This window comes from Kryptolebias marmoratus, linkage group LG4 (genome assembly GCF_001649575.2).
Source record: "Kryptolebias marmoratus isolate JLee-2015 linkage group LG4, ASM164957v2, whole genome shotgun sequence".
NCBI lineage: Eukaryota > Metazoa > Chordata > Actinopteri > Cyprinodontiformes > Rivulidae > Kryptolebias > Kryptolebias marmoratus.
The window spans coordinates 30,591,622-30,604,814 of record NC_051433.1 but is presented as its reverse complement, the minus strand read 5'-3'; the positions used below and the strand labels follow the sequence as shown (position 1 = coordinate 30,604,814).

At 37.5% G+C, this 13,193-nt stretch overlaps 1 protein-coding gene across 1 annotated transcript in view; it reads right to left on the bottom strand.

The window, feature by feature from the left end:
* The window catches only part of acad9 (acyl-CoA dehydrogenase family, member 9), a 25,066-nt gene extending 12,832 nt beyond the window's left edge, over nt 1-12,234 (bottom strand). The window contains exons 1-13 of the mRNA XM_017433411.3: nt 11,969-12,234; nt 10,273-10,366; nt 10,085-10,186; nt 9,865-9,971; nt 9,634-9,734; nt 8,100-8,178; nt 7,857-8,028; nt 6,742-6,815; nt 5,750-5,825; nt 5,592-5,662; nt 5,384-5,503; nt 5,165-5,293; nt 578-657 (exon numbers count right to left, since the gene is read on the bottom strand). Coding sequence (XP_017288900.1) covers nt 578-657; nt 5,165-5,293; nt 5,384-5,503; nt 5,592-5,662; nt 5,750-5,825; nt 6,742-6,815; nt 7,857-8,028; nt 8,100-8,178; nt 9,634-9,734; nt 9,865-9,971; nt 10,085-10,186; nt 10,273-10,366; nt 11,969-12,118 — 1,355 coding nt within the window. The 5' untranslated portion in view covers nt 12,119-12,234. The remainder of the gene's footprint in view (nt 1-577; nt 658-5,164; nt 5,294-5,383; nt 5,504-5,591; nt 5,663-5,749; nt 5,826-6,741; nt 6,816-7,856; nt 8,029-8,099; nt 8,179-9,633; nt 9,735-9,864; nt 9,972-10,084; nt 10,187-10,272; nt 10,367-11,968) is intronic.
* Between the last annotated feature and the right edge of the window lie 959 nt (nt 12,235-13,193).

The window sequence follows — 13,193 nt, the reverse complement described above, 5'->3', positions numbered from 1 at the left end:
GGTAAATTATTTTTGTCCTGTGTTTTAGAGGGGGAACCGATTATTTCAGACGGCTGAAATATTTGGTTCCCCCTGGTAACTTTTGCAAAAAAAGAACAAATGTCTCCAAATACACAGGACTTGTTGTCCATGATGAGAGGAATAAACACAGACTTATTGGTAAATTAACTGGTTGTTGTTGGAAAATTAATGATCTAAATAACATTTGACCCGAGAAAACCCGCTTAAAAATATTACAACAGTTCACTGCAAACCCATATGATGCACTCGATCCACTACAGATTACATGCAGTCTAACACCAATTAGGTGTTGTGATGAGAAGCTATTTTATTTGCCGTTTTTCAAGAGTAGTCAGCTTGAAAAACTGCTTCCACCCACCTCCATCATCATCATATGAAATAACTTTTTGTCACAACAAAAAATAGTGGTTGGTAAAATATTTGAGTGGCTGGTAAAAAAAATTGTCCACCAGCCACTGTGGCTGGGGGACAATTTTTTTAATTTCCACCCCTGGTTTTAAGATCAGGATTAATCAGTTGTTTTCCTTTACTTGGTGAGAAAAACAAACATACATACTTTATTTTCCCAGAGAGGACTTTGCCAGCGTACTGCATTCCAGTGAGAGCAACATAGATCCTCAGAATCTCATTAGTTCCCTGAAAACAAACAGATTTACTTTTAGTACACTGAAGCTCTAAAACACTGTTATATCAGAGTCTTCACCTCACAATAACAGAATACTTTGAGAACACATAATATTTGGTATTTTATATCAATAAAAGCATGCAACATGAATAACCTGATTAGAAATATAATTGTCAAACTAACTATTAAAAGCTTCAATTTGATTCTAAAATCAGCTGCACCACCTGGTGGACAGTTGAAGAAAGGAAACCAGAGCAACGCAACCGTATCTTTTTTTAATACCAGATTTAAAAGAAGAATTATAGCCAGTGTACTTTTAGTTTTCATTTACAGTGCATAATACATAAAGGGCTTTTGTTTGACTGTAATATTTATGAGGAATCATTTTTCGTACTTGTAGGAAAGCATCATCTCATGTTGTTACGAGTTTGTTTGTTACAGACAAACTCAAGTTACCGGAAGAGTCTGAGGAGTTAATTTAGACACAGCAATATGAATGATATGTTGCTAACAAATACTTCCTTTGAAACGTAACCATTACCATATAACCAGTACATGTCAAACCCCAGCTGGAATTTATTCACACCTTAGCTCTAAAACTCAAACCCAACCCAAACATGACCTTCCACCATATTAGGACCAGGCTTTGGTTCCCATAAAGACTACTGGTCCTGACAAAGTAAGAGATTATACAAGGAAAGGTTGTAAAAGAGTAACAAAAACCAAGGACACAGAAACACACAGACAAAAACATTATCACCTTCCTCTTTGGCAGTGGGTGAAAAAAATCACAACAAATTCTGCTACTGTGCCTCAAACGTTATTAAGCACACTTTTTTCTTGTCATGTAGAAAATTACTAAGTTTATTATTAAGTTTGATAAACTAATCTAATCATAATAAAGAATAGTTTATCCAAAGCTGATATTTTACCAGATCAGCTCTGCAGCTTGGAGCCTTAGTTTTCACATGTTCCCAGAGATCTTCAACAGGACTGAAATGCAGACTATTTGCAGATCATGCCTTTGATATGTCCTGAGGACAGTCACCTTCATAAATGTCAGGACCAGAACCAAACTCCCGTTCCAGAGTCATCACCTAGCCCGATGCAGACTCATCAGTACAGATCATGTTCATCCCGTCACCCACAGCCTATGATTGATTTCTGTAGCCGACTGTAACCTTGTTCTTTAACTATGGCTGCTGTTTGACTTTTCTGTAGGTAAATCCCATTTCTTTTAGGAAATTTCTTACAGTTCAGTCTCAGACGGACTCCAGTTGCCACCCCCTTGTTTCTCATTTGTTTTGTTATGTTTTCAATATTTATTGTTATAAGTTTTCCATCTTGATGCTTTGATGTCTTCCTTGATCCACCAGTGTACTTCCCCTTTATGACCATACCATTTTGTTTGTACTTAGTCTACATTTTAGACACAGCAGACTGGGAACAACCAACATCTTTAGCAACATTTCCTTGAAGAGAAGAAGTTTGTGCAACAGCTCTCCAAGGTGTGAGCACTCTTTCTGACTAAAGATTAATAAACAGATTTCATTTGATGCAGACAAATTACAGAGTGATTCCATGATTTTTTCCTCAGAATTCAGTGATTCCATATTTTTGTTTCTCTGCTTGAACAAAACTGAGCAATTGTCACAGACAACAACATTTTTTTTTCTTTCTGAATGCCAGAAAATTGTAATTGTAATAAAATTATGGTTTTGTGGCCCGTTTGTCATTTTTAAAATACAAACTCAACAACTGAAAGAAGATTTTTCAAAAGTGGTGATTCCATCATTTTTGACAGGTTGGATTAAAGAGGAGAAATACTGGATGGCTAGACTTCAGTTAAATGCTCCTAAGTCTGAATTGCTGATTTTTGGTCCTCCAAACACTGAAGTGTTTTGAAGCCAACATCAATTGAAAGAAAACCATAAAATATGCTTATTGTAAAATAAACTAAAAAATAAATACAAAATTACACTACTTTTTTTTTTTTTAATACCGAACAACGTAAAAAACATGGGTGTTTTCGACCTTTTCTTTGAACCTTCTGATGTGTGACGTCCACAGAGCTGCTGAGGTTCACAGCATTCAGCCATTCATCAGTGAGTGGATGAATACCAGTACAATATGGTTCAGTGAGTTGGAATTAATTGTTTGAACCGGCCCGAAAATACCACAGGAGTTTTCTTTTTTGGCTTCTCGAAACATAAAAACCTTCCTCGGATATGGATCCATCAGTTCCGATGTGAGAATTACTATCAGAACTTGGGTTTGGACCACTTCAAAGAGAAGCACCGCTCTGACCCTCGTTACTGTGGTGGACTGGCTTCATGCCAAAAAAACAGGACCTTTTACTAACTATTTTTAATTTTAAAGAAAGTCAAGTGTGGAGGAGAACATCACCACAGAGAAGGAGACGAGAAACAGGAAGTTTGACTTCAAACATGACGTGAACGCGTGCTGCTTACAGGTCTGAGCTGCTTACAGGCCGACAGCCTGAGATCAGTTTGTGATTCACAGCAGTTTGTTATTGATGAAAAAATATAAACAATCCATGTGTGATTAAACAAATGTCATAGTCTGAAACTGCTGCTGATTAGTTTACTCTGGTGTGAGAGGTCATGAACTCTACTCTGAAGTGTGCTCACGTTTTCAACGAGTAAGCGTCCAGTTAGAAGCGGCATAGCTTCAAGTTAACAATGTTAGCTCTCTCCTGCCGGTGTTACTGATTTGCAGTGTTGTGTACTGATGTCATGACAACGATCTGGGAGAATCGGTTCTCACCGTTCCACGTTCCCAACTCGGTCATTATGCATGTTGTTTTGTCAGTTATAACAGTCCTGATGATCATCAGAATCAGAATGTAAAGAGTTTTCATCTGATTCCTGAGATCCAGCCGTCAGTTCAGGTTCACACTGGTCTGGTTGTAAATCCATTACTCCCACAATGTCTTTCAGCATTTCTTTGTATTAAAAAAAGGCTTCTTCTTCCATTTCCACTAGTAAACAACCGGACAGTAGTGGTGTTCATGTCCGTTTGGGGCACAGCGCTCGTCATGAACCCAGGAGGGCAGCTCCACCTCACAAATCACCTACTTCGGAAATTATTGACTGAAATACAAGTTATTTAAGTTTCCAGTCAGAAAAATTGGTCCCTGGAATGTTGTGTGGACGTGTTTGACTAAATAGCATTTATGAAATGTCTTTGTTTTGAGATTTGATTTCAGTTCAGCTTTAACGTAAACCTAGCAGATCTCTAGCACATTTATCTTTTAAGTTTCAGTCCCGTGACAAGAATCTAGGAGTTTGATTATTAGTTTAAAGAGCTGCTTTCGACAACACAGAAATATTTCTAAGATCAAACCCATTCTCTGTAACAACAACATGAAGACAGTTTTTTAGCATTAATAACCTCCAGGTTAGAGTGCTGTAACTCTTTATTTTGGCATCAGTCTAACTCTTGTCCCACCCTTAGAACTCTGCATCTAAAACAGCTTGCATTGCTCCTGCGTCCGTCTCTTCACTCGCTTCCTGTTAGAGCTGCTTTTAAAAGTCTGTTTATGACGTATCACACAGTCTAACTCCAGAACACATATCTGAACTTCTCCTCACTTATTAAAATCTAGAACTTTTAGAACTTTTGGAAGTTCCAAGTTCTAGATGAATAATTAAGGGAGATTGTACCTTTGGTGCAGCTGCCCCCAAACCGTGGACCAGCCCTCCATTGTCAATTAAGTGTGCCTCTCCTTTGACAGGCAGTTTAAGGTACATTTATTATCCATGTTCCTTCACTGCAATTAATGCTTTGGGCTTTTTAAGTAATCCAATATTTATGCCATTATGTAGTCTTGTTTTATAGTTTAATATATCATTCTGTTTTATTTTAATGATTATTTTGGGATTTCTTGTACAGCATTTCCTCTGCCAAGTAGGTTATGTTTTAACAGTGCTGGTTGGTTTGTCCATCTGCCTGTCTGTTAGCAAGATTACTTTAAAACAAATAAACAGATTTTGATTACATTTTCAGGAAATGTTGGCGTTTTTAAAAAAATAACAAGTGATTACGTTTTGGTGGTGATCCCAATCAATTCAGATCTTACAGTTTCTTAATGACCCTATGACCTGGGCGGATATTTGCTCTCTCCGAGTGCTTCTAGTTTTATATGTGCAAGAAGAAAAATAAGAACATAAGAGCACTGTTTCAGTTTGCAAAGTGGCATTTCAATTTACATCGTCTTGAAAAATGTCTTTTCGATAAATGACACAAAAGTGAAGATGTGTACTCAGAAGGTTTGACAGCCAATTCTCGGTTTGGGAGATAAATCTTGGATTGACAACTAAATATCGGTTAAAGGGCCAATACTCGGTTTGACAGCTAATTCCCAGTTTTTACAAGTATTTTTTGGTTTGAGAGTTAATTCTTGGTTCAACAACTAAAGCTTAGTTTGACAGCTGTACCAACTAAATGTCAGAATGAGAGCTAATACTGGGTTTGACAGCTAAAGCTTGGTTTTACCTCAAAGATGGGCAGGATGCGACAGTCTCTGACATAGCGCTCAAAGGGATAGTTCTTGGTATAGCCCAGCCCTCCTAGGACCTGCAGAGCCTCACTACAACAAATCCAGCCTCCCTCTGAGCTGAACACCTGCACAGAAGACAGATAAAGCATACTGTACGGTGAGGAAGATGGTTTCATACTGCTTTTAATCAAAGAGAGATGACCAAGCTGCCCAACCTTGACCATTGCAGCCTCTAGAGAACAATCTGGAACTCCTGGTCTGTCCATCATCCCTGCTGTCAGGTATGCCATGCTCTCCATCACATAAGCATTAATTGCCATCAGTGCAAACTTCTCCTACAGTAAAAGGATAAATAAGGTATTCACTCACTTCTGAACACACTGAGCAGTCACTAAATGTCACAGAAGGAAAATTTGACTGTACTTGAATCAAACCAAATTCACTCAGGCTTTTGTTGAACTGTTTCCTGGTTGCAGCGTACTCAGAGGTAAGCTCTACAGAAAGACAGAAAGAAAAAATAATGAACTCAAGATGTATTACAAAACCACAGCCATAAGCATGAATAAAGTATCAAATCATACCGATCAGCTTTTTGATCATTCCAGCGCAGGAGCTGCCCATACTGAACCTCCCAGAATTCAAGATGCTCATAGCAATCTGTCAAACAGAAGGTTTATCAAAACTTTACACAGTTATAACAACCTGCTACAGGCTAAAATCTTTGTTGGCCCAGCATCTAACAGTTGGTGGTATATGTGCACGTGTGTCAAAGTGTTTTTGACAAGAAGTTAACCAGATCTGTGCAACAGGCTCTGGGTTAATATTAAGAGCTACAAGCTGAGGATGTTAGTTAACTTCTATCAGGATATTTTTGAATGTTTGAAATTGCAGGAACAACTGAAACAACTCATTTTCCTGATGATAAGTGGCAGCTGATAATGGTACAATTAAAACAAGTATATTTGTTTCATTTAATAAGCAGCCTGTGTCAGCTGAGAGTTGATTTTAAACCAGCTGCAGTAACATGATGAGATGATGAGGCTTTTCAGCCTACATGGTTCATTTGTGAGGAAAAACTCTCTGCAGTACAATTTTTCTGGTTGTTTGTAAAGACTGTGGGCTACTTTATTATATTGTATTTGTTAATTATCTCATAAATCAGGATATCAAAAAGGTGTAACCACAGGGCAAAGCTGCATTATTTGTCTTTAATTATGTCTTGGTTGATCTTAAAATGATGTCAGAATCAATATTTCAAATTAAGAGCCATTACAAAGTAGTTTTGTTCCTTCTATTCTTAGTTTTTTAATTATGTAGCTGCCATTACAATGGACGGTGACTCCTGTGATCTTTTCAGAACAAATATTTTTCTTAACACAAGTTTTTTAAATTGGATTTGGATTGTACATTTAAAAGGTCAAAACTCTTAAAAAGGAAAGTTAAACTTTCCAAAATAAAGTACAAACATATTGTCTTTAGGAAACAAAAAATAAAAAAATAAATCTACTGCCAGTGGACTTTAAAGGTCAGTTTATTTGTCCAAACACTCAATCCTGTTCTGGTTATAGTTTACCTTGAATCCACCTCCTACTTCTCCGATTACGTTCTCCACCGGAACTGGAACGTTGTCAAAGGACAATTCACAAGCTGAAAAACAGAAAGTTTCAGATCAACTTTAGAGTCAGACCAGCCAAAAACATTTCAGAATTTGTCTCATCAGCTTCCTTTGATTGTTAATTGTATTTATCATTTACAGCATTCCAGTCCTGCAACAGTTTCTGTAATATGAAGAGACTTGGTGAAGAGTAAAGAAGTGGTGTTGAAGTTAACCTGTGTTGCTCTATAATTTCTGTTGGACTTGACTGCATTAATGCTGCCATCACAGAAGGATAAATGAACTTTGCTAAGAAGACTGATCCAACCCCAGACCAGCCAGACTTTTGGACTTGCTGCTGGCAACAAGCCTGGATGCAGTTTTTCCTCTTCCGTTCAAAACACATCAATTCCTTTTCCTAAAATAAATGAATAAATCTAAAATCCTATTTCATCTGACTACAATTTGTGTTTTTACTGTGTGATGGTCCACCAAACATGCCTCTGAGCACACAGAAGTTATATCCGCCTCTAGAAAAGGTTAACGTAAGGCTTTTTTTGTAAAATAAAGTTTGAACGTGTATATTGTAGACCTTGACAAAATATCTCAAAGTATTCCTCTGTCCGTGTGATTAATGAATAAGAGTTCTTCCTGAGAGATCACAGCAGTTCAGCTTAGGTTTGCACACTTCTCCTTTATGCACTGAACTTTCTCCAGTTTTTAAACATTTTAACAATAATGTTGACTTTAAAGTAACAAATGTGATCATCTTTGCCTGTTTTTGATGAACACTGTTTCTAAAACAGTTTGTTTTCCTCGTGTATTAAAGCCTCAATCACCTGATATCCCTCATTTCAAATAACATATTTTAAACCTTTTTACTAGACATCAATTTCACAAATTAAAACTTTTTTAAATGTGTTTCAAATCTGTACACAGGAATGGATGCATATGAAGAATAATAAATCAAGCTGTTAAGACAAAACATGAGTGCAATAAAGTCAATGCTAATTCTGATTTGTGGTTGTATAATTAAGAATGAAAAAGGCACAAATTCTGCCTGAACCATGTTAAAGTTTGCATGAAAGTCTTACTATAGGAACCCCGGATGCCCAGTTTGTCCTCAGGTTTGCCGCTGGTGACACCACCAAAAGCCCTCTCCACAATAAAAGCAGAAATCTTATCTTTCTTCACACCATCTACTTCGACTTCTGTCCGGGCAAATACTGTCATAATATCTGCCATTCCTCCATTTGAGATCCATATCTGTCAAAGAAAGTGACATTTTTATGGAGAATACCGAGTCAAGGGAAACGTGTGAATTTGATTCCTCTTACCTTGGAGCCATTGAGCAGATAATGTTTTCCATCTTCAGAAAGAGTTGCACGGGTCTGAATGGAAGCTGCATCACTTCCACTGAAAGGATTCAACATGAAGTCAACTTTATTATCATGTCATGTCTCCTAAGCTCACATTACTGAACACTTTAAATACAGGTAAATAACTAATCAAACCTGGGCAGAATCCACACAGTGTGCTTTGAAAACTCGTGAGGACACATTACAAAGAAAAGAAGAAAGAAAAATGGAAGACTAAACAAAACATGTCAGGCCTAAAAAGCTATCTCCAGCTGCTGAGCAGTATCTGAATTTCAGCCGTCAGATACCTGACAGAGGACGAGCATGGAGTAAAGTCATGCCATCTTTGAGCTCCCCAAATTCTATCTTATCTAATTCCATTTTATCCAAGTCGGACATCCGTCACCGAAGTGTTTGCTGCTTTTATGTAGTAACATTTTAACTTCATTATGCTGCTTAAACCTTCCAAAATGGGCAAAAAAGCAAAGTCTGAAGCTACCATCAGCAGGGCCGACCTCGTAGCCTCATTAGCCAAGCATAGGTCTGAGCTGAAAACATCCTTTAAAGAGGTCAACGACAAATTCAATGTAATCTAAGAGATTGTAATAAGCCACGATCAGCTTTCGACATTGCTGGGGGAAAACACAGAGTCTACTCATCAGTGCTTGGAGAAAGGTGGAGAGCAGTCACAGGAAGTGAGAAATTTAAGGCTCGGCTAACTGAGCTGGAGGGGAGAGGCAGAAGCAACGTCCGGCTAGTCGGTAGACCTGAAGCAATTGAAGGTCTACAACCCAGTCTCTTTTTTCCTCAACTACTGGGGGATGTTTGGTCATGACACTTTTCCCTCTGCCCCGGAGTAAGATCGTGCTCATTGCAGTAGGAGCTTGTTGTTCGGGAGGCCAGGAAGAGGGGCGATCTAAAATATCAAAACATCTTGTTCAGGATCTACGAAGATTACCCCCTAAAGTGGTGAGCAAATGGAAGGAAAATAGATCTGTAATGTCATATTTATACCAGCTGGAACTGAAACCCTCCCTGTTGTACCCAGCCAGACCCCGCAGCACACAGACTGACGTCAGCTCGGTGGCCGAGGCTCAGAGATTTATTGAGGACCTTAATAAATCTTTTTGATTTGTTTACCAACATAAGTAAGAACAATACCCAAATGACTCTCAAGTTACACTGACTAAGTACATAATACTTTTTACTGAAGTTATTGGTTCTGGGTTTTCCATGGTTAGGTGTATCAACTGGGCCTGACCTGAACTGTTTCTAAGTGGGGAATTTAAGGTGGAGATGTTAGATAGATTTTATATGGAGGTGTTGCAGGTAGATAGGGAAGGTGTGCTGTTTGTTCTTGCAGCTGGTTATCAGTGGGTCACAATCCTGACTGGTAGCGGGTCAGGACATCAGCAATCAGTGGGTCCAATCCCAAAAAGTGTCAAGATGGCCGCCTGGTAAAGATCAGTTCCAACTTTAAATCGAATGTTTGGCAAGTTTTTAGTTTTCTTACCTTCCTGCCTCTGTCAAACAGAAGGCTGCAATGTGTTCTCCTGATGCCAGTTTGGGAAGATATTTCTTCTTCTGAGCTTCATTCCCAGCAATCAGAATGCCCTGAAACACCACATTAACATCCTCATCAAAGTTGTTGCAATAAAACACATCTTTGCAGAGTAAAACTCCAACAACTTTCTTTCCCAGTGTTACCCAACACAGACCACTTGCTTCAGTGTTTAACTTCTACCTTCAGCCCAATGGCTTGATGTGCAGCCAGAGTTACAGCTATAGATCCGTCTAATGCAATGATCTCATTTAATCGTGCATACATGGTGTGGGTGAGTCCAAGACCCCCTGAGACACAAAAAGAGACAGGGACAATTAGCCCAAAACAAGCTGATAACTATAGGCAGGACTTCACATAAAAGCTTAGCATTTAACATATTAAAGCATTCCTTTAATCTCACCATATTCCTCAGGAATCATGATCCCAAACAGGCCAAGCTCTTTAAGGCCATTCAAAGTCTCTGGTGATATTTTAGCTTCCTGATCAATCTTTGCAGAGTCAACTAAAAACAATGAACACATCTCTCAGCTTATGAAATACATCTGAGCTAACAGACTCCTAACATAGATTTCACCTCTCTGTGCTTACCTTCCTCACTGAAGAATTTCTCCACTGGTGCTACAAACTGCTTGATCTCCTCCAGCTCTTCATTTCTAATTTCTGGATAAGGGAAGACCTCAGTCTGCAGGACAAAACAAAGTAGTTCTTTTAGAAGAAATGAAGGACTACTGCAATCAAACGTGTGTGACTGTATTCACCACCACAGCCTCTGTAGTTGACACAGAATGATGCAATGATTCAAAGGATGTTTTGCTGACAAAAAACAAGGTTTACTCCAACAGCTTAATGATAACGTTTTTAGGAACGATCTTGCAAAGAGTAACACTTCAAATATGGGTTGTGAATATTTCTCAACTACAACCACACTAAAGTTTAGCTCTGTATTTATGAAAATGACTGTATAAGAGCCATTTTGTGTTTTCTAAGGTCAGTTGGCTGTGCCAGCTATTTTGAATTGGGTTGGCCCAAAAAGTTAATCAGTCGTAGATGTACATCTAATAATTTATTCCTGGAAGTCTAATTAAAATCCATCTAAAGTAAAAAGAGGAGACGGAAAAATGTGAAAACAACACATGGAAATAAAAAATGACGAAGGCCCTGCGCAGTGTCACGTCACGTGATCGTGCACCTCCCAATTTTTGTAACTTTGCACAGACCGCCCACGCCACACTTTTTAAAACAAAACTACAATTAAAATAAATACTAATTGATTGCACCTAATTTAAGTCACATTTACAAATAAAGTAAATGAACATAAATGAAAAAGTGCAAACAAAGCACCAACACACGTCTCACTTCCAAGCCAATGAATAACAACAGAGAACTCTGACAAACAGATTCTCTTGAGAAGTTCATTAGTTTTACATTAGAAACTGAAGTCATCCCAGTATAATCTTAGAAATAAAAACTTTTAAAAAAATTATTTAACTATTTTATTCAGCTGATGAAATGCCAAATATCCTACATTTAGCAAAAAAAAAAAAAAAACTTTTTATTTGGAGCTAAAAGCTCATAGAACAGAAGAAATACACATTTAACCAGATGATTATCTCTCCCTCCTCATCATCCTCAGTTTTTGTCCCATTCAGCTTCCTCTGAGACTTTCATTTGTCCAAACTGAGCAGACAAACACACTTAAACCTGAAAGTAAATGTTAACAAACCACAAAAAATAAACTAGCAACTCATAATTAGCTCTGAAAATATAAAGTAAAGGTCACCAATAAATTTTAAAACATCTTATTTTAGATGAACCCTTGTTGACACTGTATCCATTGTACCAAATCAAGGAGTTTTTAATCATCCTGTTGGGATTTCTCTCTCTCCCCTGTGCTCTGGCCTTTATTATTTAACGAAGCTCGGCTCATTCGCGCTTTCTACCCGGCTTCCGTAATAACAGTCTACACACATTTCTTCTCATTCATAAAACGCTAAGATAGGGGAGATTTCCGGGGACAACTTTAGCCGGGGACGTCTGGTCACCCAAAAACAAATGCAGCTTTATATTTCTACTTAAATAATTTTGATTACATTATCTGTGTTGTCTGCGTTTAAAGCCTGGATGTTTGTACAATTTCTTGTCTTTTAAAATTATTTTCTTGGGGACAGGTTTGGTTTTGGGAGAAATATCAAAAGAAACATTTTTGGTGCAATTTAAAATGAAACCTTTCTAATTTTCACTGTTAGTAAACACTAAACTGAGGTTTTTAGTTGTGTTCACTTACCTTATTCACCTGCCCGAGGAACAAATCCTTGGCGTAGGCGAGGTTTCTTGAATGAGTTTTGATGCACCTTCGCTGCGAAACACCGACATGCCTCGCATAGCAAAGGAGAGTCCGCTTTCCCAACGAGACAAGAAATCTAGTCATATTCATCTTTCTTCTAACAAAACAAACAAATAAAAAACTATTCTTGGTTTACAAAGTCTATTTAAAAAACTCCCAAACACCGCTCGACACCTTTCACCCGTTTATGGCGCATACTGATGACGTATATTGTAGCTAAACTCAAGATGCATTCACTTTCACTCGTAAATAGTAAGTTTCATATAAACAAAAACAACGGTATATATAGCAGTTAAAATGTATTCCTTTTTCTTAATTAGTTTTTAATAAATATGTGACTTTTATCAAACATATTTTGATTATAGCGTTAAAAAATATATTTTAATTTAATTAAAAGTTTATTTTCACGTAAATTGCTCGCGTTTTTATGGCGAATTTATCACAGCACTTGAACATAGCATTATAAATCGTTACTTGCAACTAGATGGCATAATTCATTGTGTGAATGCTATTAAGCATTCACACCATTGTTTTCCTGTTTCTCTTTCTTATTATTCTTTCCCTATTCCGTACGTTTTTCGGCACCTATCTCCTTCCGCAATTTTTCAGCTATTTCAACCGTTCATATATCAAAACGTTCAGCTCATTAACGTCATTCCTGCTATGACTTTTGGTATTGGTGCAATTTCGGCTGTTTCAGATATTTAGCTTTTTCTGACATTTTTTTTCTCATTGAAAATGAATGGAGCTGTGTTCAACTCTTTGAAATTCAGCTTTTTTCTTTCTGTTTCAGCATTTTTCTGCTAATATTACTTCTGCTAATGCAAATTCAGCTATAGTTTCGGCTAATTCAGCTATAGCTTCAGCTATTTCAACTATGCTTATGCTAATTCAGCTATAGTTTAAGCTAATTTAGCTACAGCTTTAACTAATTTAGCTTTAGCTTCAGCTAATTTAGCTATAGCTTCAGCTATTTCAACTATGCTAATGCTAATTCAGCTTTAGCTTCAGCTATTTCAACTACGCTAATGCTAATTCAGCTATAGTTTGAGCTAATTCAGCTATAGTTTGAGCTAATTCAGCTATTGCTTCAGCTAATTTAGCTTTAGCTTCAGGATATTCAGCTATAGCTTCAGCTATTTCAACTATGCTAATGCTAATTCAG